At 44.2% G+C, this 27,731-nt stretch overlaps 1 protein-coding gene across 5 annotated transcripts in view; it reads right to left on the reverse strand.

Moving 5' to 3' along the window:
- The window catches only part of ACACB (acetyl-CoA carboxylase beta), a 166,513-nt gene that overhangs the window by 111,874 nt on the left and 26,908 nt on the right, over positions 1 to 27,731 (reverse strand). For 4 of the 5 annotated variants that reach the window (XM_037816975.1, XM_037816972.1, XM_037816974.1 and 1 more), the window contains one exon: positions 16,325 to 16,980. In XM_037816975.1, the coding sequence (XP_037672903.1) occupies positions 16,325 to 16,971 (647 nt within the window). In that variant the 5' untranslated portion in view covers positions 16,972 to 16,980. Of the gene's footprint in view, positions 1 to 6,009; positions 6,227 to 16,324; positions 16,981 to 27,731 lie in introns of those variants that run through there. The other variant, XM_037816976.1, reaches the window with a different exon arrangement.

Genomic DNA, 27,731 nt, shown 5'->3' on the forward strand with positions numbered 1-27,731 from the left:
CAGTTTGCTGACCCCTGAGCCAGGCAGTTTCTGACACAGGGTTTCCAACCCTGACAGCACAGCCCATCATCACACAAGGAGCTTTAAAATATACCCCTGGATCAACATGGTGGACTGCCACGCTTCAGGGCTCCAATCCCCACAGCAACTTTGAACAACCAGCACGAACTGGCAGAAACATCTTTCTAAATACTCCAGAGAACAGTAAAAGGACTGCTGTAAGAGGCTGAGAGTCAAATCAAGAAAAAGTCCACTTAAAAGTGGTAGGATCTCATGACATTGTGGCTGCCCCCTTCCCCACCAGCCCAGTGCAGAGCCAGCCCATGCTCTCAGTAAGAATCACAGATCCCAGTTCCAGAAGGAGCAGGTAACCTTCGTGCACATACTGGGAGCATGTAAGTCTGGTCCAATCTGCTAGTGGTGGCCTGAGGGACTCACTGTTCCAGAACATGCCCTGTGGGTAGAAGGCAGCTCACAGAGTTCTCTTACAGAACCCTGGGGGGGAGCAGGCAAGCGGATGCCTGGGGCAAGGGACTGCCGGTTGTAGGATGTACCAGTATATGCACTGTGGGAGCCCCAGAGGGGAAGACAGAGAGAAAGGAGCAGAGAGAATATTCAAATAAACAATGGCAGAAAATGTCCCAAATTTCAGGAAAGACATGAATATACACATCCAAGATGCTCAACAAACTCCAAACAGGATAAACTCAAAGAGATCCACACTGCACCACATTATAATCAAACCATCAAAAGCCAAAGATAAAGATTAGTCTGAAAGCCCCCAGAAAAGTAAAGTGTCATGTACAAGAGAGCCTCATTTAGATTAAATGCTGATTTCTTATTAGAAAGCTTGGAGGCAAGAAGGCAGTGGGAAGACATATTTAAAGTGCTGAAAGCAAAAAATTGCCAACCAAGAACTCTATATCTGGCAAAACTGTCTTTCAAAAATGAGGGAGGAATTAAGACATTCCCAGATAAATAAAAGCTGAGGGACTCTGTCACCACTAGCCATCCTGTAATGTTTAAGTTCAGTGTCAACTTGGCCAGGTGATGGTGTCCAGGTGTCTGGTCAAGCAAGCACTGGCCTAACTGTTACTGCAAGGACATTTGTGACTGGTTAATAAACCAGAAGGCTGGTTTCTTAAATCATCAGTCAATTAGCTGCATCTGTGACTGATGACATCAACAAAGGGCAAGTCCTCCACAATGAGAGAATTCAATTAACTGGATTTAATCCAATCAGTTGAAGACTTTTAAGCGAGACAGATAGAGGACTTTCACTTCTTCTTCAGCTAGCCAGCGAAGCGTTTCCTGAGGAGTTCATTGAATATCTGCATCAGAGTTACCAGTTCACTGCCGGAGGAGTTCATCAAACACCTTCATTTGAGTTGCCAGTTTGCTGCCTGCCCTATGGAATTTGGACTTGTACATCCCCACTGTTGTGTAAGACACTTTTATAAAATCTTATATTCATAGATATCTCTTGTTGATTCTCTTTCCCTAGAGAATCCAAGCTAATACACAGCCCTACAAGAAATGCTAAAAGGAGTTCTGCATGTTGAAAGGAAAGGACACTAGCAACTGACTGAAGTCACATGAAGAAATAAAGATCTCCAGTAAAGATAATGACCTGGTAAGTATAAACACCAGTACTACCGTAGTTTTTGATTTGTAACTCCACTTTTTACTGCCTACAGGATCTAACAGACAATGCATAAAATGTAATGAAAAATCAATGGTTTTGGACTCAAAACATTAAATATACATATTTAATGTAAAAATATGTAATCTGTGACAAGAACAACATAAAGCTTGAGTGACGGAGGGTATGGGAACATACTTTATGTATACTATTGAAGTTAAGTTGGTATGAAAGCAAACAAGACTGATACAGATTTTGATGTGAACTTTAAGCCCCATGGTGACCACAAAGAAAAAGTCAGAGCAGATGCAAATTCACAGAGACAGAAAGTAGAGTACAGGTTACCAAAGACAGGGGGCAGGGCAATGGGGAGTTAATACAAAATGAGTGTAGGATTTCTGATTAGGGTAAAGGGGGAAGTTCTAGTAATGGATGGTGGAGAAGGTAAACCAACATTGTGAATGTGATAATCCCAATGAATGGCATGCTTGGGAGGGTTTGGGATGGGAAGATTTAAGTTGTATACATGTTTCCACAATTGAAAATAAAAGAAAGAAGGAGAAACCAAAGAGATGAAAACACAATGAATGATACTGGATGGGATGTAGAAATGGAAGAGAAAAGGTTCAAAGGACACTATTGGGAAATAAGAAAAAACTGGACTACAGAATCTAAGTTTTATATCAATGTTCAATTTCTTGAACTTGATAACTGCACATAAGGTGATTACACAAGTGACCATCTTTATTGGTAGCAGATGTACATGGAAGAATTATGTGTTTGAGTATGATGTGTGCAACCTGCTCTCAAATGTTTGGAAAATAGTCAGATAGACAGATGAATAGATATATGGGATGATATGGAAAAGGACAAAGATAGCAAAATGTTAAAATTGGTAGATCTGAGTATCTGGGGTGATGGGCTAGTGGAGTCCTTCTGTATGGGGGTTGTATCGTTTTTGCAACTGTAAGTTTTAAATTATTTCAAATAAAAAGCTAAAAATATAATATAGATCTCCCACCTGAGCCTAATTAAATCCATCATTTCAATTTTTAATACAGGCAGCTGGCCTTGGTTCTGAGCAGAATTCCCACACCAGTGTCAACACTTCATAATGGGGTTTTGTGGGATTCACTAAACACCAGACTCTCCTTCTCCCCCTCCCCAACTCATTGCATTCCTTTCCACTCAAGCCTCTTCCAAGAAGCCCTTCGCCAAGCACTCTCACCCACATGCATTTCTCTGTTCACTCAACTCTGACACCCTTCACATGGCAAGGGACACTGCCGAGCCTCTGGGATCTCACCACTTATTATTAATTTTGGCTTTTCAGCTGGATGGTCAAGGCCTCCAGGACAGGATCCCAATCCTCCTGACTCCAGAGGTCTCTTTTGCAACAGAAGTATCCCTGTTACCAGTTAATGCCAACGTGTTACCAGTTAATGCAGATGTGTTACCAGTCAATGCAGATGTTTGCGCTGACCCAGGCCAGCCCCTCCGGAGAGCAGGGTATCCAGTACAGTGCTGGGCTGGGCTGGGTGGGGGGGCAGTCCCAGTTACCCTTAAAAGGCCTATTATGATTCTCCCCATTAACAAACAAGGAAACTAAGGTTCAAAGGTTTCACAGCACTTGCTCAAGATCACACAGTGGCTAAGCATCAGAGCCAGGTTGTCTAATTCCATCTTTTTAGCAACTACAACTTTATAAGCTAACAGATGAACAATTCGGTCACCAAATAAAGCATCTTCACATTATCCATAAATACAGTGACTTCATTTCCTGGATTTGCCAGGACAATGCCAATTTCCTGCAAGTTTATTCTTTCGGATTAAAAGTGGTTTGCAAAATGTCTTCTTTTGGATTCAAGTGTGCAGTGAAATGTGACTGAAGATGTCTATGTTAAACTTTTCGTGTAAACAGCTTTATGGATCAGAAGAAAATTACATCCTCTGCAGACCATGTAGCTGGATTTAAGTACACTCTAGGGGTCAAGTGTTTGGGGGAAAGAAGTTAGATTAGGGCCTCAAACATATAACAAATGCCACGAGAGACTTAGTGTGCAAGAAACACCAAATCCCAGTTCCCTGCCCCTCCATGGAAACTTTGCTCACACTCGGCAGTCAGCACTCCGAGGAGGGTCCTCATGAAGGCTGTTGTAGGTCCAGCATCCTTCTGTCTGGCTGGCTTCCTCTTTGGGCCTTGGCTACACCAACTTGGGAGCTAAATAATATCTGAGGCCCTTCTAGCTCTAAGAGTCCTCACTTCCCCCGGATGCTCCAATCACAGTGACTTTTTGGTTTTGCAGCTGAGTCTTCTAGCCTTTTGACTCTTCCAATGCTAAGAGTGGGGGAGCCTCTTATTTTTAAAGATAAACCTATTTGAGCAGGATGTTCATGCCTCTTTCAGAGCAGGAGAACCCAGCTGCCTATAGTGTGGGCCCTTTGGGCCCCAGTTTACTATTTCCAGCTCTGAGGGCTTTAATTCCTTATCTGTAAAATGGGGGTGACACACAATAGCCAAAGGATGGAAGCAAGCCTGGAGAGATGGATAAACAAGATTTGGTATATGCATACAATAGAATATTATTTGGCCATAAAAAGGAATAAAACTCTAATGCATGCAATAACATGGATGAACCCTGAAGACATCATGCTGAGTGAGAGAAGCCAGACACAAAAAGACAGATATTGTATGATCTCAATGATATGAATACAATAGAATAAGCAAATTTACAAGACAGAAAGTAGATTACAGGTTACCAGAGGCAGTGGGGAAGGAGAGCAGAGAATTAATACTCAGTGAGGCCAGGGTTGCTGTTTGAGGCAATAGAAAAGTTCTGGTAATGGACCATGGTGATGGTAGCACAACATTGTGAATATAATGACCACCACCGAACTATACACCCAGAAGTGGTCAAAATGGGAAATGTTATGTTGTATGTAAGTTACCACAATAAAAATTTTAAGAGAAAATAAAGTGGGGGTGACAGCACCCACTTAGTGCCCCACAGTGGTGTCGTGAAACGCAGCATGAGCTTACGCCCACAAAGCGCTCGGCGTGGCCCACAGGAAGCACCCCGTGAATGGTGGACTGACTGCAGTCGCATCTGTCCGTCCTGAATTCGAATTACTGAGATAACCCTGGGTGCCCCCATAGGATCAGCAGTTCCTGGAGGGCAGAGGTCATGTTTCCCAGACATTTTTGTGCCCCTTCCTGCTCCCAAATGCAGGCTGCACACATACATGTGCAGGGAATGTTTCTGCACCAGGCAAATTTATCCTAAGGAAATAAACGATTGAGGCAGAGACTTAGCTACCAAGTGTTCTTCACTGTGCTGTTTAGAACAGCAAAAAAAAAACAAACAAACAAGAAATAGCCCTAATATCCATCAGACTGTCTTTTCCAACTACCCAATTCTGCCTTTAAAGCACAAGATCAGCCATATGGAATACATCAGTGAATGAGTACGGCTGTGTTCCAATAAAACTTTATTTATGGACACTGAAATTTGAATTTCCTGTTAATTTTCATGTGTCACAAAACAGTATTCTTTTGATTTTTTTCAACCATTTAAAAACATAACACTCATGCTTAGCTCTCAGGCCATACAAAAACAGGCAGTGGGCCATAGATAGCTGACCCTAGTGCTGGAGGAATACTTAATATTGACTAAAAAGTAAGGGACAATACAATGGGATCTGTACGGTTCAAGTTTATAAATTAAAATATGTCTGCAAAGAAAAAAAAGCCTTGCAAAGATATGCAACTGTAAATAATCGTGGGAGGTGGAATTAGGGGAGATTTTTGTTCCATTTTGCTTCTCTGTAATTTTCTAAATTTTCAACAGCAAATCTAACATCACTTGGTAATTTTTTTTAAAAGTGCAATAAAATGAAGACAAAAATTAAAAGAATTTAACCAGGTCGGGACTAAGAAGCGCTCAGGAACACTGATGTTCAAAAAGACCTGCCTTCCACCACCGTCACCTTTCTCAAGGCAAAGGGGAAGAGAGGGGAGGAGGTGGCCCCCGCAGATGGGCAATTTCCAGGCACCTGTATATACTTAGGGCGCCCTCTTCCAGTCAGTCACTGCGAAATCCGGCCCGATTCTCCCTCCTCCCTCCTCTTCCTCGCCAGGGCCAAAGTGTTTGCAATGCGGGCTGCAACTCCCTAGCGACCAAACTGAAGCCGGCGTTTCCTTGGGGGTGGGGTGGGGGGGGTTGGAGCAGGGAACAAGGGGGCAAGGGGCAAAAGGACACAGAGCCTAGCGTCACTGGCGCAGTGTGCATGTGGTGGGGGCGGGAGCCTGCACAAGTTTGTAAAAGATAACTCAAAACGGCCATTATTAAAGGAACAGGCTTACTTACTTTCCTTTGAGATCAGGGAAACAGACCTTGCACTTGGCGGACTCATGCTGACCGCCCCGCGGGCCAATCCCACCCCGGCTCCTGCTGGGGTGCTGAGCGTGCACCCTCCAACCCTATGAAGCAGACCCTGGTCCCGGGGCCCAGCAGCGTGGCCAGGCTTCGACAGGGAGCTGGGGGCGCGGTCCTCGAGAGCCTCGGACCGGGTTCCGCCGCAGCCAGAGGATACCCAAGCCCACCCAGCGCCTTCTCCATCCCGAAATGCAGGCAAGTGTCCGGGACTGACGCGCCCGGGACGGCCCCGCCCCCGGCCCCGCCCCGCGAGACCAGCCAATCGCCGAGCCGCCGATGATCTATGGGGGCAGGCGAGGGCTGGGAGGGGCTGGGGGGCTGGGGGGCATGGGGGGGATGGGGGGTGGGGAGGGGACTGCTGTTAAAGACCGCTCTGCCACTTTCTTCCCCAGCAACCCGATTGGAGCAGAAGAGTTTTAGGAGAATGGGATGCTCTGGTATGTTGGCAACCAGGAGAAAATCTCAAGCAAATAATATGTTTGTATATACACATACAAGAGGAAAGTGATGGAAAATATGGGAAATGTAAAATGAGTCAGACACCACCACTGTGCCTGTTACACACCCCCATGGTCAAGTCAATTTTGGGCTTCCCAATTCCGGCTTCTGGTTGTCCTTTCACCTCTTCCCCCAAGTACACGTTTGCTCCACTATACCCTACCCTCTCCCATCCCCCCAGTAAGCTTCTAGGACCCACCTTAGACCTCCTGGGTCCCCTACTAGAAAGAGAGAAGACCGTGTAGGTCCACAGTGAGCAGAAATAAACTCCTGATGAGACTATGAACATTTACTGAGAGTTCTTTTGTGCCTTCGTTCATTCAATCCTCACAAAAATCCTACTGATTTTATCCTTGTAATACGGTTGAGGAAACCGAGGTTCAAAACTGGGTTGCCCACACATCCCAAACTAATTGGGTGGAGAATAAAACTATATATGCAAGGTCCCCCTAAGGAGCTGGGGGGAAATGCAGAAGTGTTGGATTTCCTCACCTGGATTGTTGCCAATGTGCTCACAATATTGAGGACTGACAGCTTGGTATACTGAGCCCTCTGTCTTGGGGCTTGCCCTTACGAAATTTGTTACTGCAAATGAGAGGCTAAACCTGCTTATAATTGTGCCTAGGAGTCTCCCCCTGAGTGCCTCTTTGTTGCTCAGGTGTGGCCCTCTCTCTCTAACTAAATCACCTCGGCAGGTGACCTCACTGCTCTCCACCCTACGTGGGACCTGACTCCCAGGGGTGTAAATCTCCCTGGCAACGCAGGATATGACTCCCGGGGATGAATCTGGACCCGGCATCGTGGGATTGAGAACATCTTCTTGACCAAAAGGGGGATGCGAAATGAAATGAAATAAAGCTTCAGTGGCTGAGAGATTTCAAATAGAGTCAAGAGGTCACTCTGGTGGACATTCTTATGCACTGTATAGATAACACTTTTTGTTTTAATGATTGGAATAGCTAGAAGCAAATAACTGAAACTATCAAACTCCAACCCAGTGGCCTTGACTCTTGAGGGCGACCGTATAGCAATGTAGCTTGCAGGGGGTGGCAGTGTGGTTGTGGGGACCTTGTGGATCACACTCCCTTTGTCCAGTGTATGGATGGATGGGTGGAAAAATGGGGACAAAAACTAAATGAAAAGTAGGGTGGGATGGGGGGATGATTTGGGTGTTCTTTTTTACTTTTATTTCTTATTCTTGTTCTGATTCTTTCTGGTGTAAGGAAGATGTTCAGGGATGGATTGGGGTGATGGATGCATAACTGTATGGTGGTGCTGTGGGCGGGTGATTGTGCACTGTGGGTGATTGTGTGGTGTGTGGATGTATCTCACTAAAACTGAATTTAATTAAAAAACAAACAAACAAAAAACTGGGTTGCCCAAGGTCACAGAGCTGGTGACAAACTGATTTCAGTTTGAATGAATGAATGGATGGATGCTTCTCCAAGTAGTTATAATAAATACAAAGGATCCAAACACTGCCTAGAAAACATTGCAATAATTATAAATGTAACCTATGTGTATAACAAAACAAGCAAACAAAGAAATACTGTAAATGTTTGCAAATCAATTCCCTTCAAAATGTGCAGGCAGGGCCACACCTCCAGGGGGCATTAGTCACGTGACCACAATGTGAAGAATGACTCCCAGGAGTGGGCTCAGCAGCCTTGACTGAGGGCATTGCTTAGCTGTGCTCTAACCGTATATTAAGAATATCAACAGCAGGTTTAAAAAAAAAATTTTTAAAAACAAGAGAACAACATTCTCAGTTTTTCAGAATTTCTAGAATGTCCTACATGACCTTTTCTGCACTCTCTCCATAAAAGAAATCTACATTAGGCTGACTCCTTTTTGACAGTTTCAAACCAAAACCAAAAAGAATTCAGCCCCCAAATGATCCAAATTTAAATTTAACCATCTCAAAATAGAGAAAGTGATTAAAAAGGAAATAAAATGGAAAGCAAATAAAAAGGAAATGAAAGGATTTTGAAACACCCCTACACTACCCAACGTCAGTTAGGATTGTGTGGGAAAGAACCACTCATCAGTTTACTTGCATCGTTCTACTTTTTTAGTCTCTATTGCCAAAACCCCAAAAATCCTTGGAACACTGTGTGGGCATTTTAACACCTCAGCTTACACATCCTTCCAGACAGCTTTTACCCCAGACTCTCAAGAAAGGAATTTCACTTAGATGGGCCAGCTTTTCTTTTCATCAGAATGATAATGACTTGTACTTTCTCTGCCTGCATCATCTGCTGGGGAACAGAAGGTAGGAGGGAAAGAATAACATATACACCTATGCGCCTTTATGCAAGCCTGAGCAGTTGGGCAAAAGTTGGGATTTTCGATGAAAGAGTTCAAACTTGGCTGAAGTTGCAGTCTTGTGCTACAAGCCCTTCTTCTCAAACTTAACAAAGGCTAAATTTAACTTGTTAGTATTGCAGAAGGAAACCCCAGATCACTAACAACACACATACAGAGAGAGAGAGAGAGAGAGAGAGAGAGAGAGAGAGAGAGAGAGAGAGAGAGAGAGAGAGAGAGAATCAAAAGAAAAGGCTCATACAATTGAGTAGCAACCTGTGGACAAGATGGCCTTAGCCCTGCCCCCACCCACCATATGACGTTGGGCAAATCCCTTCTCTCCACTCCCTCACCTACAAAGTCATCCCCATATGATGTGCTTTCATGAAATGTTACATTAAGTATGGAGCAGACAGGAATGATTTTTCTAAAATGGGATAGTGATGCTTAAGCAGGGGGGAAAAAGTAAAAAGTTTTGGTTGCTCTTAACCCTGGATTGATTTAATAGCCAACCTCCCCCAAGCCTCAATACCCATTCCAAAATACAACAACTCAAAGAGAGGGATCCCCTTTCTTTCAAGTTCCGGAAAATATTTTAGGAGCTAAAGAGATTTCAAAATGGGGTTTCTGCCAGCCCCTTCCTAAGTAAGTGAATTAATAAATAAAAACATTATTTAAAAACCTCTGGCATTCCATTCAGGGACTAATAAAAGCATTTGTGGACAATCTGAAGTTTTATGACCCGCTTACTACTCAGAGCTAATGGAAAAGATACAGGGGAACGAGAAGGAGCCAAGAAGTTCCCACTACAAGCCCACCCAGGATCCTATCAGGGAAAGGGAGTGCAATGCCAGGCCCCCAATGTGAGCTATTTTCTGGTTGTTTCTTTACCTCCGGGGCAGGGCCCCACCCCTCCTTCATATGCAGACTCCACCGACCCTCACACGCCTTCCTGGGGTCCACAGTCCGCTGTGTTGCTAACCCTCTCTTATCTCAATGCCTCCAACATGGAAATGAGAGGTCTGGGAAGTAGCACGGAGGAAAAGGCTCAGCACTTGTGTGCTACTCTGTGCTTTATCCTTTTATCAGGGACATCGCATCTGCCATTTCAATCCTGCTTCCTCTTCGGTGGACACAGTTGCTACATCTTAAAGGCGTATGCGGCCGGCTGAGGCCCTTTCAACTGACGGCAACTGAGCCAGCTCTGGACGGCCCGTGCCAGGTACTTCCTCCCATACAATGCCCAATCCTGCGAGGTAGGCACAACTATTATCCCATGTTCACAGAAGATGAGACTGAGGCTCAGAGAGGTCACGGGGCTGGTCTGAGACTTGGTCCTGTGCATCTTATTTAATGACAATGACCGCACTAAGGACACTGCTTTTAAGGGCTGTACTCGGAGTGTCTCAGTTAAGCCTGAACCCCAGCCGTAGGAGGTAGTATGTATCACTCTGACCTCATTTTAGAGGACCTGAGGCACAGAAAGGTAACAGCTTGGCCCCAAGTCACGTGACGGCTTAAGTGGAGGAGGCAGCATGCCAGCTGCTCTCAGCCTCCAGCATCTGTTCTCCTAACCCTCCTATACTCTCTCTGCTTAGATCGGGGACATGCTCAGGGCTTGTTCTCAGACCTGCCCTGGCCTCCCTGAAGGCAGAAGCTGGGTCTCACCTCGTGCCTCCATAGTACCAACCCCAGTGACGGGAATCCACCAGGGCTAAAATAAACTCTCCCAAGCCAAAGAATAGATGGTAAAAGTCTTAGCTTCTCCATTTGCCCATTTCATCTCTGCCTTGGTCCTCACTCTTGCCTAAAACCCAGACCGTCTGCAGTAACTGACCCAGGAGAAAGGGTTCTAAATTAACAAACTTCTGCCAATTTTCAACCTGCTCCCTTCCCCTATCTCCCAGCCCCCTGCACACCCCTCCACAAACAAAGGAACAAAACTACAGACTGTTAGAGCCACGGAGTTCTTGGAGCATCCAGGCCAGCTCCCAAGAGGATAAGTGATGTCATCAAGGTCATACAGCTTAATGGTTGCCCAGGGTTCCCTGACCCTTCCCACTAATGGAAAGAATGAGTGGGGAGTGGGGAGGTGTCTGCAGGAACCCCAGCCTTTAACCCTCAGGGTTAGTGGATTGGGTAGGAAAGGGGGATGTCCCAACCTTTAAAGCACCCAGTACCATCAGGTGGCAAAGTTCACGCAAGGGTCACTGGTCGGCACCTGCAAGGAGGCTGGATTTGGTGGGTGCTCTGGTCCTAGCATCATCTTGTGGGGAGCCACTAACAGACCCCCTGAATAGGCTGCACTTGCCTGATCTAGGGAGTGAGATGGCTGGTTCACTTCTTCTCCCAATATTTTTTATCATGTTTTATTAATAAACATTCTTAAAACTTGCTATAGCAGGGATAAAAAGAGCAGGAAGCTAGAAAAGGTGGAAGAAATTTAAATTTACTCATAATCGTACCACATAATGACAATGATTAATAACTCTTTGGAAGCAATCTCTCAAGACACGCATACACACACACAGGTTTGTTACGTACAAGCATCTTTCTGTCTTTGCTAGGGGCCCGGGACAGTCCTGAGCATGTCCCAGGGCCTGATGTGGATGTTATTTTTATTTTAAGGAAAGCTTTATGTCACACACTATCTTGATATTTCAAAACCAGAAAGCATGATTACTCATATAAAGTGGGATGAATGAAAAGTATAAAATAACTTTGCATTAGTTTGGAATGACTTTTCCTGCTGAAAGAATTTACCACCAACTTATAAAAAACCTATTCTGTTTCAGATTTTTTTTTTTTTTTTTTTTTTTTTTTTTTAAATTTCAGGACTGCCCCTGAGGAATTCTGAAGCTGTCCCATCCCAGGCAATCCACACATGCACCCTATAGGGTAGGTACTATCAGGACAACCAGGAAGTAAGAGGCACCTTTGAACCCAGGGATCTTACCCCTGGAGCCCTCTATGTGCTATACGCTCTGCTGCTATTTAAACAAAGATGTGATCACATTGAAGAGTTAGCGTTTGTAACCTTCATTTAATAGTGTATGGGCAACTATTTAGCCGTGTGATGTAATGTTCTCATCAGCTTCATTTCTAAGTGTTGCACGGGAATTCCAACCCTCGGGGACAGCTTCCAAGTCCAAAGAAAGGCCAAGTCCCAGCCCCTGTCCTGCGATGAACCCAAAGGGGAGGGGAGGGCCTGGGAGACCTGAACAGACAATACAAAGCCATTGTGTGTATATTCTTAGCAGCTCTTGTTAGGGGAAAAAGGAGAGGAAGAGTTGAGTTTTTATAACCATATTAAAGATAGAAGAAAAATTCAAAATTGGAGTTTAACCCCAGAACTAGTCTGCAAAGTCAAGGATATATGCCAAAAGAATTTTCTGATTCTATTTCTGAAGAGTAACAATAAAACGCCTATTCATCCCTCTCTCCATTCATCCATCCATCTGCCCATTCTCACACTCATTCATCAAGTGATCTGTGTACCCTCAGAATGCAGAATTCTGTCTTTGGCAAGCTTGTGTTGCTTACTGTATTCATGTATTTGGCAAATATTTATTAAAAGTATAGCATGATGATGAATGCACAACCACAGGATGGTACTGTGAACAGTTGATTGTACACCATGGATGATTGTATGGTATGTGAATATATCTCAATAAAATTGAATTAAAAAAAAAAAGTGTACCGTGAACAAGCACTAGGCTAGGCAGTGGGGAGAAGTGGAGATCAGGATAAATATGGCCCTGCCTTCATGAGGCTTGCAATCTAGTGTGAAGAAACAGGTAATAACCAAGTAAAAAAATACATAAATAAGGAAATAACAGACTTAATCTCGGGGAGTGATTAAATGTGGTAAATACAACAAACCAGGGTGATGGCTCAAGAAACTGTGGGGGGTGGGGGGATTCTTTAAAGATGGGAGGGGGACAGGGAAGGTCCTCTGAGGAGAGGACTTGGATGAGCCTACTGGTCAAAGAGCTGGGGGCGGAGGCACAACCAGTTACATAACTTGCAGGGCCCAGTGCAAAATCAAAGTGCAGGGCTCCTTGTTCAAAAATTTAAAATTTCAAGACAATGACAGCAAAGCATTAGACCAAGCGTGGACTCTTCTAAGCACTAGGCCCCGAGCGACTGCACAGGGCACACCCATGAAGCCCTGGTGGGAGCACTGAAAAGGGCAGGGAAGGGAGCACTGCAGTTCAGAGGAAACAGCAGGTGCAAAGGCCCCGAAGGGGGATGCGACTGAGAGTGCTCTGGGATGCTGAGGTCATAGCAGAAAGGGAAAGGCCACTTTGAAGACATTCCAAAAGAGCTTCCTCCCCAACCACAAAATTAAACACTTGCATTTTCCATCCAGTCCTTAGCCAGTCTCCCAGCTGGCAGTCTGAGGGGAAGGGGCCAACGTGGGCGACTTGAGGTGACCTTCCAGGGCAGAATAGGGGGCCAAGGGGCTCCCCGCAAGGAGCAGGGGCAATTCCACAAACACATGTCACTCCTTTGCCGTGGTTTCCACGTGAGTGCAGAGCCCTAGAATAAATACCCCAGGCCTCCCCCAGCCTTAGTTTTCTGTCTGTGAAATGGAGAAGGTTAGATCAGAGCTGGAAGGGCCCCTCGAGTTGGACTAGCCAAATCCCTATTCCCTGCATCTCATTTTGCAGAAACTGGGGTCTCAAAACGCTCAAAGATTTGCCCGGTTTATCAAGGAACATAATAATAATGAAAGCTTCCCGGATTCTATCAACAGGGACTCTTTCTCACCATATTTGCCTTTGAGTCATTTCCTCAGTGCTCAAGCTGGTTGCGAGCAACTGGCTGGGGGACCTGCCCACACGGTACTCTATGACCCACACCCAAAATGAACATTTGACCTTTGAGCCCAGGAAAAAAGACATTGCACCCTGTATAAGAGAAAAAAGCCAGCAGTGGCCCTCGTGAAGCAACACTTTGGAGCAGGGGTGGGTGAGTGGAGTAGTCTTGCACATCCTTTCAGAGAGTTGGCCCAAGGCCCTACCAGTCGGAGTGAACAAAGAGGTAAACGGGGCACTGTGAAACGTCAACACCGGGCTGCCAAGGGGCTCAAAGCCCCCAGATGCCCAAATACCAAGTCCCAGAACTCTACCAGAAGATAGCAGAATTTCAGCCTCATTTTGATATGTATGATTTCCAACAGGCTGGAAGGCAACCAGAAGTAGCAGCGCTACTGCGTTTTTAACCTACCATTTTTGAGTGCTTTATTCTTTTGCTAAGTACCTTAGCAATTTTAATTCATTTAATCCTCACAACTTTCTGTGAGTCCAAAACTCATGAGAGAAGAAGAAGAAGATTGTTGTTAATATGTTGGCAAGCCTGTGGGCCTCTTAATTCACCTGAAGAAATAATTCATACTGGTTCCTTCTCATCCATTAGGTCTCAAACGGTGCTGTCTACATGAGGCTATTTAAATTGAAATTAACTGAAATTAAATAAAATTCAAAATTCAGATCTTCATCATTCTAGTAACATTTCAAGGACTCAGTAGCCCCATGTGCCTGTGGCTACCGGATTGGTCAGTGCATTTCTAGAACATTCTATTAAGGCAGAGCATTCTGTTGGACCACTCTGATCTAGCTTGAACATTTCCTCTTCTGAGAGCTCTTCTCCAACCTGAGCCCCCCTTTCTAAAATAGGTACCCCTGAAGTTAGTCCCTCTCCCTGTACCACTTCCTTTCTAACACTAGTGCCACCTGGCGCCATCTTGTTTGCTCATCTGTTTATTTGTCCATTTCCCTTCTCCCTGCCAGGACATAGGTCCCTGGGAGCAGCAACCATTTCCATCTTGTTTCCTGCTGGAGCTACGGTGAGAAACCAACCTCCCCTGTCCCTCACACCCACCCAAGGTACTGCTTGGCCACCCCTATGGGTGACCCACTCCCAACATGGGCCCTCACATTGTCTCTTTGGGTGAACTGGTTTAATAAAATACTTTTCCCTAATCCCTGCCACACTGAGGTAAAGAAAGGGGCTTGGAGGGGAGAGAACGCTGGAAACGGCTGAAGAGAGAACACCATGGTAGGGTGGAAAGAACATGAGTTTTGCACTCAGACAGCCCTGGCCTTGAAACTTGGCTCTGCCTCTTCCTAGCTGTATGGTCTTGGGAAAGGAACTTTGTCTCTCTGAGCCTCGGTTTTCCCATCTGTAACATGGGGATCCACCACCAGCCTCGAACCATTGATATAAGGGATGAATGGGGTAATTTGTATACACTGTAGGGGAAGCTCTGGGTAGATCTGAGTGCTGGTGAGCAAAGGGCAGGTCCAGAAAAGGAACTGGGGAGGAATCTGCTGCTTCCTGAGCAAACTGGTATGAACCTAACTCTGCACATTCTTTACAAATGTTATCCCATTTAACATTTGTGGATTACATACTGAGGCCCAGAGAGGAGAAAGGCCATGCTCAAGGTCACAGAGTGAACCCAGCTCTGTCTGACTCCAAAGACTCTGAAGGCTTCTCTCCCTTTACCCCTTCTAGAAACTCAAAAGAGTTTTGCCCCAAAGATTGTCAGCACAGGAGATGCTTGCTTTTTCTTTTCTTCTTTCTTTCTTTTTTCTCTGTCTCCCATTTCCAGCCACTAGGGTTAAAGAGCTCATGGTTAACTTGGGTACATATGGAAGAACCCATCCGCTCATCCAAGTTTTTCTCATATTGGTAAAGAAAGTGCAGGAGATGCTTAAAAGAATAACCAGTGAGTTCTCACCACTCCCAAGGGAGGAAAATGGTCTGGAAGGAACACCGAGATGAGAACAGAGGTTATCTCCGGCTGGCAGTTAAGACTGGTGGCTTTTTTCTTCTCTGTACGTTCCTGCATTCCCGAAATTTTCTACCGGTACTACATTTGTAATTTGGGGATGTTAACAAAAACAAACAGCCACCACTTGCACCCCTGGGACAGTCCCTCCTGTTATGAAATTGATGGACGTAAGTTACATTATCCAAGTTTCTGCTTTTTAGGCATCACCGGGGGAAGGTGTGCTTTCCCTTTGTTACTTACCTGTTGAATGAATGAACAAGCGACCAAATCAACGAACAAACGAATGTCTCTTCTGGACTCACAGAGAACCGTCCCTCCCTCCAGATTCCCATGATCACTTGTGGCTTTTAGCTCATTCTGCTTAGAGTATAAGTAGTTATCTACACAAGATCATCTTCCCCAATTAGGCTGAGATTTTTCTAGAAAGCCATTTTCCTGGCATGGGCCCTGTATATGCAGTAGATGCTCAATAAATGATTTTGAAAGTTGGAAAGGAAGGCAGGAGGGAAGGCTTATTGCCTCTACTTTGTACGAGGCTCCCCAGCTTCCTCGAAGAGTTGACATCAGCAGATGCCATGACCAAGCTGGAGAAGGGAATGGGGATGGAACAGGCCCCACCCTAACTCTGCCCCTCCTGGTTACCTCATGGTGTGGACGAGGGTCTCAGGCTCGCCTGCGATCAGAAAAGCCTCGAGGGACAGGGCCCCTAGGCTGGCCCGGCTGCCCTTCCTGGAAGACTCTCGGAATAAGCCAGCACAGGGGTCCTCGTCGGAAGAGTTGTCATCAAAGGAGCCCAGGATGAAGCTGGTCATCAGCTGCCTTTTGATGTGCGCCTGCTTCTCTTCTTCTTTAGAGGGGGATCTGGCTTGCTGACCCTGGGTCCCAGCTGGGGAGGACAGGTCATTGGTACCTGGGGCCTCTGGGGCCACTGTCCCATTGGTTGGGGGCTCTGGGGAGGCCGACAGGTCACTGGAGGAAAGGGGGCTTCTTGGGGGCTTCAGGGGTGGGGGTGGATGGGAAGTTCTCGGCCAACAGGCATCTTTGGGGTCTCTGTGGGAGGCTGGTTCGGCCTGTTCGGGGGTCTTTGGCAGTGAGCTGCTGTCGCCATTCTTCTGCAGCAGTTCCTCTGAGCTGTCCGAGGCTGGAAGAGGCTCCTGGCTCTGAACGAAGTTTGCTTCAGATTTATTCTTGGTGACCGGCTTGGAGTCCGCCATTGTCCCCCAGATTTTCCACCAGGAAAAGATCAGGCAGGAGAAAATCACACAAGAAAGAAAAAGAAGCAGGACCATTCAGAGAATCTGTAAGGAGAAAGAGCGAGACATTTTAGGGCCTGCATAATTGAGTTCATTCCCTCTTAATGGAGCTGGTGGGGGCAATGGGCAGTTAGGGTTCTGTGCATCCAGCCAGGTAAGCTGAGAAACACTGGGCAGAGAGTGGAGATGGGGTTCTCCTCCCAGCTCTGCTGTTAAAGTGCCCTGTGGCCTTGGGCGGATCCCTGAACCCTCTGTGCCTTAGTCCTTCACCTGTAGTGCAGGTGTACTAACAAATACACAACATAAATCATGCGTGTGGGGGAGAACCAAATGAGATAATGTTGAAAGACTTGGTTATAGCAGCATCATTCCTAATATCCAAAGAGGGGAAGCAGCCCAAATGTCCACCGACTGAGGAATGGACATGCAAAATGTGGTCTATCCATACAACGGAATATTACTAGGCAATGAAAAGGAGCCTGGAGGAAACTTGAAGACATGAAGCTAAATGAAAGGAGTCAGCCACAAAGGGCCACATATCATACAATTCCATTTATATGAAATGTCCAGAACAGGCAAATCCTTAGAGAAAAGAGTATACATTCTTAGTTTTCTAGAGATGGAGGGATGGGGAAGTGAAGGCTAAAGAGTACAGGGTTTCTTTTTATGTTTTTAAATAATAATAGCTGACATTTATTGATTCATTGTTCAGTCAACAAATAATCTCTGAGCATGTGCTAAATGCCAAATGCCATTTCTAGGCTTGAGGGATACAACCGTGAAGAAAAAAGAAAAACTCCTGTCCTAGGAGAGCTCACTTTTTGGTGGGGAGAAACATACAATAAACAAAACAAAGCAACAACATAAAAAGTGCCAATGATAACATGTTAAGTGGTGACCAGTGTTATGAAAAAAAAAAACAGTAAGGAGGATGGGGGGGGATGCAGGGCACTGAGTGGGATTCAGTTGTCAATAGGGTGGTCAAGGAAGGCCTTAGGAAGGGGATGACATTTGTGCAGAGGTGAAGGAGGTGAGGAGAGAAGCCTGAAGAAGGTTCGGCGAGTGGGGTTAGCTGGAGCAGAGAACAGACAGGAGGGGCAGTCCCTGGGGTGGTCCAGGCAGGAGGCCATGGGGCTCGGACCAAGGTTGGGTGAGTATATATTTGCAAGGAATGTATTTGGAAGGAAGAGCTTATTGGATGTGGGTGCAAGAGAGATAGAGAAGTCTTCAAATTTTTTGCCCCATGCAACTAGAAGGATAGAGTCACTGTTAACTGAGATGTGGAGAAGCAAGTTTGGTTTTGGAGGAGTCGACTTTGAGATGCTTGCTAAGCACACAAGTGGAAGTGTCAGGTACAGAGCTGCACATAGAGTCTGGTGTCCAGGAGAGGGGAAATTCTTGAATCAGACCCTGCATCCCCTCCTTTAACCCTCTCCACAACCCCCAAGACAGGCACAATTATTATCCCCATTTTACAGATGAGCCAACAGGCTGAGAGAACTTAAATAACTTGCTCAAAGCCATACAACAAACTTTGGAATCAGGACAGGAACCAGCTCAGCCCCCAAATCCAGGCCCCTATTGCCCCCTGAGCTCTAGCCAAGTTCTGACCCTCTGGTGGCTTTTTTTTTTTTTTTAAACATATAATCCATCCAAAGTATACAATCAATGGCTCTTGGTATAATCACAGAATTATGCATTCACCATGGGGTTTCTTTTTGTAGTGATGGAAATGTTCTAAAATCGGTCATAGTGATGGTTGCACAACTCTGTGAATATACTAAAAACCACTCAGTGGCACACTGTAAATGGGTGAATTGTATGGTATGGGAATTTTATCTCAATAAAGCTGTTATTTTAAAAAAAGACTTTTAACTATATGGCACTTTGGGAATATAAGGGGATTGCGCTGCTATCACCATCATTACCATCATCATCAGGCCCTGGAGGGAGGGAGGGCACCTGCCCTAGTCTCTTCATAGCACTAGTACACCTGTATTGGAGCATGCTTACACCTGGTGCAGCAGCTCAACAAGAGCAGAGAGAGCCTGCCTGGTTCCAGGGTCTAGAACAGTCCCTGGCATAGAGTGAGGGCTTCACAGGTGATTATTGAATGAATGAACTCAGAAATTCTGCTTTCTAACCCATGCCTCTTTCGACCACACTAACTCTGCCCTATGAATGAGTCCATAATTTCATTTGAAGGAAATATTATTTTAAAAAAACAAGTGGGTGAGGCAGAGGGGGTTCTCCTCTGTGAAAGAAACTAGAGAGGGACTGGAGGATGCCCAGGACGGTGGTTTTGGGATATGACTGGCCATAGAGGGTCCCCCATGGTACATGGAGGAGAGGTGGACAGAAACACAGAAACATGGCACCTCGAGGGATAGGGTGAGTTTGTTTGGCTGGGTCCACCTCCCAGGCTGGCAGCACCAAGACAGCTACCGGGCAAGGGAGTAAGCAGCAGCTCTCCACTCCCGAGCACCCACCTTGGCAGTTAGCTGGGGAGGTGATCCTCCACAGCCAGACAGTGGGGAGCTCCTGTGAGGGAACCCAGGAGGCAGCATTTACTTTCCCCCACCGAAGTCCAGGGTGTGCACCAGCAAGAAGCAGGGATAGGAGAAGATGCCACGCGGAAGCATCAGGAGCCCCTCCCACACCTCAGAGGTTCATGGGCACATGGCAAACAGGGAATGGAGCATGTCTGAGCTGGAGGGTGCCCTGGACAGGACTCCCTGCTGAACTGCACAGGGCCCACATTGCAGCCCCAGGGCAGGCAATCCCCAGTGCACATGGAGAACTGGTGCATTGATTGGTTCCCCACCCAGTTTGGACCTTGCCCAGCACATACAAGAAGTTCAGAGAAGACCTACTTCAGAGAGTGCCACCTGCTGGTAGGTTAGGGAAACTGCATTCCAGCAAGCTGTACCTCTGCCAAATTATATATAAATGCTCAAATAATCCTGCATTTCCAAAAATAACCTTATCAAAACAAGTAAATGCCCAGAAGCCAACAGAAAATCATAAAGCACTTGAAGAATCTAGAAGCTATGGACAAGCCAAACAAACAAATTAAAAACCCGGAAGAGACACAAAATTTGGAGCAATTAATTAAAGAAGTACAAACAAATCTCCAAAACAACCGCAGTGACATGGCTAAAGACACAAAGGAAATCAAGGAAACTCTACAAGAGCACAAAGATGAATTTGAAAGAGTAAATAAAAAATAGCAGATCTTATGGAAATGAAAGACACATGGATCAAATTTGAAATATATTAGAGACACACAACAGCAGATTTGAAACGGCAGAAGAAAGACTAGGTGAACTAGAGGACAAGACCATTGAATGCAAATGCACAAAAGAACAAATGGTGGAAAAAAATAAAAAATTTGACATGGATCTTAGGGAAATGATGGACAACAAATATAAGAATCATTGCGGAGGCGGGGCAAGATGGCAGACTGGTGAGCTGTATGTTTTAGTTACTCCTCCAGGAAAGTAGGTAAAAAGCCAGGAACTGCGTGGACTGGACACCACAGAGCAATCTGTCTTTGGGCATACTTCATACAACACTCATGAAAAAGTGGAACTGCTGAGATCAGCGAAATCTGTAAGTTTTTGCGGCCAGGGGACCCGCGCCCCTCCCTGCCAGGCTCAGTCCCGGGGGAGGAGGGGCCGTCAGCTCCGGGAAGGAGAAGGGAGAATTGCAGTGGCTGCTCTTATCGGAAACTCATTCTACTGATTCAAACTCCAACCATAGATAGACTGAGACCAGACACCAGAGACTCTGAGAGCAGCCAGCGCAGCAGAGAGGAGACAGGCATAGAAAAAAAACAACACGAAAAACTCCAAAATAAAAGCAGAGGATTTTTGGAGTTCTGGTGAACACAGAAAGGGGAAGGGCGGAGATCAGGCCTTGAGGCGCATATGCAAATCCCGAAGCAAAGCTGATCTCTCTGCCCTGTGCACCTTTCCTTAATGACCCTGGTTGCTTTGTCTATTAGCATTTCAATAACCCATTAGATCTCTGAGGAGGGCCTTTTTTTTTTTTTTTTTTTTTTTAAATCCTTTTTGCTTTTTCTAAAACAATTACTCTAAGAAGCTCAATACAGAAAGCTTCAAAGAATTGAAATTTGGGCACGTCAAGTCAAGAGCAGAACTAAGAGAGCTCTGAGACAAAAAGCAATAATCCAGTGGCTGAGAAAATTCACTAAACAACACAACTTCCCAAGAAAAGGGGGGTGTCCGCTCACAGCCACCATCCTGGTGGACAGGAAACACTCCTGCCCATCGCCAGCCCCATAGCCCAGAGCTGCCCCAGACAACCCAGTGTGACGGAAGTGCTTCAAATAACAGGCACACATCACAAAACTGGGCGTGGACATTAGCCTTCCCTGCAACCTCAGCTGAATGTCCCAGAGCTGGGAAGGGGGAGCAGTGTGAATTAACAGAGCCCCATTCAGCCATCATTTGAGCAGACTGGGAGCCTCCCAACACAGCCCAGCAGCCCAGAACTGCCCTGGGGGGACGGCACTCACCTGTGACATAGCACAGTCATCCCTCAACAGAGGACCCGGGCTGCACAGCCTGGAAGAGGGGCCCACTTGCAAGTCTCAGGAGCCATACGCCAATACCAAAGACTTGTGGGTCAGTGGCAGAGACAAACTGTGGCAGGACTGAACTGAAGGATTAGACTATTGCAGCAGCTTTAAAACTCTAGGATCATCAGGGAGATTTGATTGTTAGGGCCACCCCCCCTCCCCGACTGCCCAGAAACACGCCCCACATACAGGGCAGGCAACACCAACTACACACGCAAGCTTGGTACACCAATTGGGCCCCACAAGACTCACTCCCCCACTCACCAAAAAGGCTAAGCAGGGGAGATCTGGCTTGTGGAGAACAGGTGGCTCGTGGACGCCACCTGCTGGTTAGTTAGAGAAAGTGTACTCCACGAAGCTGTAGATCTGATAAATTAGAGATAAGGACTTCAACTCGTCTACAAACCCTAAAAGAACCCTATCAAGTTCAGCAAATGCCACGAGGCCAAAAACAACAGAAAATTATAAAGCATATGAAAAAACCAGACGATATGGATAACCCAAGCCCAAGCACCCAAATCAAAAGACCAGAAGAGACACAGCACCTAGAGCAGCTACTCAAAGAACTAAAGATGAACAATGAGACCATAGTACGGGATATGAAGGAAATCAAGAAGACCCTAGAAGAGCATAAAGAAGACATTGCAAGACTAAATAAAAAAATGGATGATCTTATGGAAATTAAAGAAACTGTTGACCAAATTAAAAAGATTCTGGACACTCATAGTACAAGACTAGAGGAAGTTGAACAACGAATCAGTGACCTGGAAGATGACAGAATGGAAAATGAAAGCATAAAAGAAAGAATGGGGAAAAAAATTGAAAAACTCGAAATGGACCTCAGGGATGTGATAGATAATATGAAACGTCCGAATATAAGACTCATTGGTGTCCCAGAAGGGGAAGAAAAGGGTAAAAGTCTAGGAAGAGTATTCAAAGAAATTGTTGGGGAAAACTTCCCAAATCTTCTAAACAACATAAATACACAAATCATAAATGCTCAGCGAACTCCAAATAGAATAAATCCAAAAAAACCCACTCCGAGACATATACTGATCACACTGTCAAACATAGAAGAGAAGGAGCAAGTTCTGAAAGCAGCAAGAGAAAAGCAATTCACCACATACAAAGGAAACAGCATAAGACTAAGTAGTGACTACTCAGCAGCCACCATGGAGGCAAGAAGGCAGTGGCACGATATATTTAAAATTCTGAGTGAGAGGAATTTCCAGCCAAGAATACTTTATCCAGCAAAGCTCTCCTTCAAATTTGAGGGAGAGCTTAAATTTTTCACAGACAAAGAAATGCTGAGAGAATTTGCTAACAAGAGACCTGCCCTACTGGAGATACTAAAGGGAGCCCTACAGACAGAGAAACAAAGACAGGACAGAGAGACTTGGAGAAAGGTTCAGTACTAAAGAGATTCGGTATGGGTACAATAAAGGATATTAATAGAGAGAGGGAAAAATATGGCAAGCATAATCCAAAGGATAAGATGGCCGATTCAAGAAATGCCTTCACGGTTTTAACGTTGAATGTAAATGGATTAAACTCCCCAATTAAAAGATATAGATTCGCAGAATGGATCAAAAAAAATGAACCATCAATATGTTGCATACAAGAGACTCATCTTAGACACAGGGACACAAAGAAACTGAAAGTGAAAGGATGGAAAAAAATATTTCATGCAAGCCACAGCCAAAAGAAAGCAGGTGTAGCAATATTAATCTCAGATAAAATAGACTTCAAATGCAGGGATGTTTTGAGAGACAAAGAAGGCCACTACATACTAATAAAAGGGGCAATTCAGCAAGAAGAAATAACAATCGTAAATGTCTATGCACCCAATCAAGGTGCCACAAAATACATGAGAGAAACATTGGCAAAACTAAAGGAAGCAATTGATGTTTCCACAATAATTGTGGGAGACTTCAACACATCACTCTCTCCTATAGATAGATCAACCAGACAGAAGACCAATAAGGAAATTGAAAACCTAAACAATCTGATAAATGAATTAGATTTAACAGACATCTACAGGACATTACATCCCAAATCACCAGGATACACATACTTTTCTAGTGCTCACGGAACTTTCTCCAGAATAGATCATATGCTGGGACATAAAACAAGCCTCAATAAATTTAAAAAGATTGAAATTTTTCAAAGCACATTCTCTGACCACAATGGAATACAATTAGAAGTCAATAACCATCAGAGACTTAGAAAATTCACAAATACCTGGAGGTTAAACAACACACTCCTAAACAATCTGTGGGTTAAAGAAGAAATAGCAAGAGAAATTGCTAAATATATAGAGACGAATGAAAATGAGAACACAACATACCAAAACCTATGGGATGCAGCAAAAGCAGTGCTAAGGGGGAAATTTATAGCACTAAACGCATATATTAAAAAGGAAGAAAGAGCCAAAATCAAAGAACTAATGGATCAACTGAAGAAGCTAGAAAATGAACAGCAAACCAATCCTAAACCAAGTACAAGAAAAGAAATAACAAGGATTAAAGCAGAAATAAATGACATAGAGAACAAAAAAACAATAGAAAGGATAAATATCACCAAAAGTTGGTTCTTTGAGAAGATCAACAAGATTGACAAGCCCCTAGCTAGACTGACAAAATCAAAAAGAGAGAAAACCCATATAAACAAAATAATGAATGAAAAAGGTGACATAACTGCAGATCCTGAAGAAATTAAAAAAATTATAAGAGGATATTATGAACAACTGTATGGCAACAAACTGGATAATGTAGAAGAAATGGACAATTTCCTGGAAACATATGAACAACCTAGACTGACCAGAGAAGAAATAGAAGACCTCAACCAACCCATCACAAGCAAAGAGATCCAATCAGTCATCAAAAATCTTCCCACAAATAAATGCCCAGGGCCAGATGGCTTCACAGGGGAATTCTACCAAACTTTCCAGAAAGAACTGACACCAATCTTACTCAAACTCTTTCAAAACATTGAAAAAAATGGAACACTACCTAACTCATTTTATGAAGCTAACATCAATCTAATACCAAAACCAGGCAAAGATGCTACAAAAAAGGAAAACTACCGGCCAATCTCCCTAATGAATATAGATGCAAAAATCCTCAACAAAATACTTGCAAATCGAATCCAAAGACACATTAAAAAAATCATACACCATGACCAAGTGGGGTTCATTCCAGGCATGCAAGGATGGTTCAACATAAGAAAAACAATCAATGTATTACAACACATTAAAAACTCGAAAGGGAAAAATCAATTGATCATCTCAATAGATGCTGAAAAAGCATTTGACAAAATCCAACATCCGTTTTTGATAAAAACACTTCAAAAGGTAGGAATTGAAGGAAACTTCCTCAACATGATAAAGAGCATATATGAAAAACCCACAGCCAGCATAGTACTCAATGGTGAGAGACTGAAAGCCTTCCCTCTAAGATCAGGAACAAGACAAGGATGCCCGCTGTCACCACTGTTATTCAACATTGTGCTGGAAGTGCTAGCCAGGGCAATCCGGCAAGACAAAGAAATAAAAGGCATCCAAATTGGAAAAGAAGAAGTAAAACTGTCATTGTTTGCAGATGATATGATCTTATATCTAGAAAACCCTGAGAAATCAACGATACACCTACTAGAGCTAATAAACAAATTTAGCAAAGTAGCGGGATACAAGATTAATGCACATAAGTCAGTAATGTTTCTATATGCTAGAAATGAACAAACTGAAGAGACACTCAAGAAAAAGATACCATTTTCAATAGCAACTAAAAAAAACAAGTACCTAGGAATAAACTTAACCAAAGATGTAAAAGACCTATACAAAGAAAACTACATAACTCTACTAAAAGAAATAGAAGGAGACCTTAAAAGATGGAAAAATATTCCATGTTCATGGATAGGAAGGCTAAATGTCATTAAGATGTCAATTCTACCCAAACTCATCTACAGATTCAATGCAATCCCAATCAAAATTCCAACAACCTACTTTGCAGACTTGGAAAAGCTAGTTATCAAATTTATTTGGAAAGGGAAGATGCCTCGAATTGCTAAAGACACTCTAAAAAAGAAAAACGAAGTGGGAGGACTTACACTCCCTGACTTTGAAGCTTATTATAAAGCCACAGTTGCCAAAACAGCATGGTACTGGCACAAAGATAGACATATAGATCAATGGAATTGAATTGAGAATTCAGAGATAGACCCTCAGATCTATGGCCGACTGATCTTTGATAAGGCCCCCAAAGTCACCGAACTGAGCCATAATGGTCTTTTCAACAAATGGGGCTGGGAGAGTTGGATATCCATATCCAAAAGAATGAAAGAGGACCCCTACCTCACCCCCTACACAAAAATTAACTCAAAATGGACCAAAGATCTCAATATAAAAGAAAGTACCATAAAACTCCTAGAAGATAATGTAGGAAAACATCTTCAAGACCTTGTATTAGGAGGCCACTTCCTAGACTTTACACCCAAAGCACAAGCAACAAAAGAGAAAATAGATAAATGGGAACTCCTCAAGCTTAGAAATTTCTGCACCTCAAAGGAATTTCTCAAAAAGGTAAAGAGGCAGCCAACTCAATGGGAAAAAATTTTTGGAAACCATGTATCTGACAAAAGACTGATATCTTGCATATACAAAGAAATCCTACAACTCAATGACAATAGTACAGACAGCCCAATTATAAAATGGGCAAAAGATATGAAAAGACAGTTCTCTGAAGAGGAAATACAAATGGCCAAGAAACACATGAAAAAATGTTCAGCTTCACTAGCTATTAGAGAGATGCAAATTAAGACCACAATGAGATACCATCTAACACCGGTTAGAATGGCTGCCATTAAACAAACAGGAAACTACAAATGCTGGAGGGGATGTGGAGAAATTGGAACTCTTATTCATTGTTGGTGGGACTGTATAATGGTTCAGCCACTCTGGAAATCAGTCTGGCAGTTCCTTAGAAAACTAGATATAGAGCTACCATTCGATCCAGCGATTGCACTTCTCGGTATATACCCGGAAGATCGGAAAGCAGTGACACGAACAGATATCTGCACGCCAATGTTCATAGCAGCATTATTCACAATTGCCAAGAGATGGAAACAACCCAAATGTCCTTCAACAGATGAGTGGATAAATAAAATGTGGTATATACACACGATGGAATACTACGCGGCAGTAAGAAGGAACGATCTGGTGAAACATATGACAACATGGATGAACCTTGAAGACATAATGCTGAGCGAAATAAGCCAGGCACAAAAAGAGAAATATTATATGCTACCACTAATGTGAACTTTGAAAAATGTAAAACAAATGGTTTATAATGTAGAATGTAGGGGAACTAGCAGTAGAGAGCAATTAAGGAAGGGGGAACAATAATCCAAGAACAGATAAGCTATTTAACGTTCTGGGGATGCCCAGAAATGACTATGGTCTGTTAATTTCTGATGGATGTAGTAGGAACAAGTTCACTGAAATGTTGCTATATTATGTAACTTTCTTGGGGTAAAGTAAGAACATGTTGGAAGTTAAGCAGTTATCTTAGGTTAGTTGTCTTTTTCTTACTCCCTTGTTATGGTCTCTTTGAAATGTTCTTTTATTGTATGTTTGTTTTCTTTTTAACTTTTTTTTTCATACAGTTGATTTAAAAAAGAAGGGAAAGTTAAAAAAAAAAAAAAAAGAAAAGAAAAAAGACAAACAAGGAAAAAAAAAAAAAAGATGTAGTGCCCCCTTGAGGAGCCTGTGGAGAATGCAGGGGTAATCGCCTACCCCACCTCCATGGTTGCTAACATGACCACAGACATAGGGGACTGGTGGTTTGATGGGTTGAGCCCTCTACCATAAGTTTTACCCTTGGGAAGACGGTTGCTGCAAAGGAGAGGCTAGGCCTCCCTGTATTTGTGCCTAAGAGTCTCCTCCTGAATGCCTCTTTGTTGCTCAGATGTGGCCCTCTCTCTCTGGCTAAGCCAACTTGAAAGGTGAAATCACTGCCCTCCCCCCTACGTGGGATCAGACACCCAGGGAAGTGAATCTCCCTGGCAATGTGGAATATGACTCCCGGGGAGGAATGTAGACCCGGCATCGTGGGATGGAGAACATCTTCTTGACCAAAAGGGGGATGTGAAAGGAAATGAAATAAGCTTCAGTGGCAGAGAGACTCCAAAACGAGCC

The sequence above is a fragment of the Choloepus didactylus genome, chromosome 23 (genome assembly GCF_015220235.1).
Source record: "Choloepus didactylus isolate mChoDid1 chromosome 23, mChoDid1.pri, whole genome shotgun sequence".
Classification (NCBI taxonomy): Eukaryota; Metazoa; Chordata; class Mammalia; order Pilosa; family Megalonychidae; genus Choloepus; species Choloepus didactylus.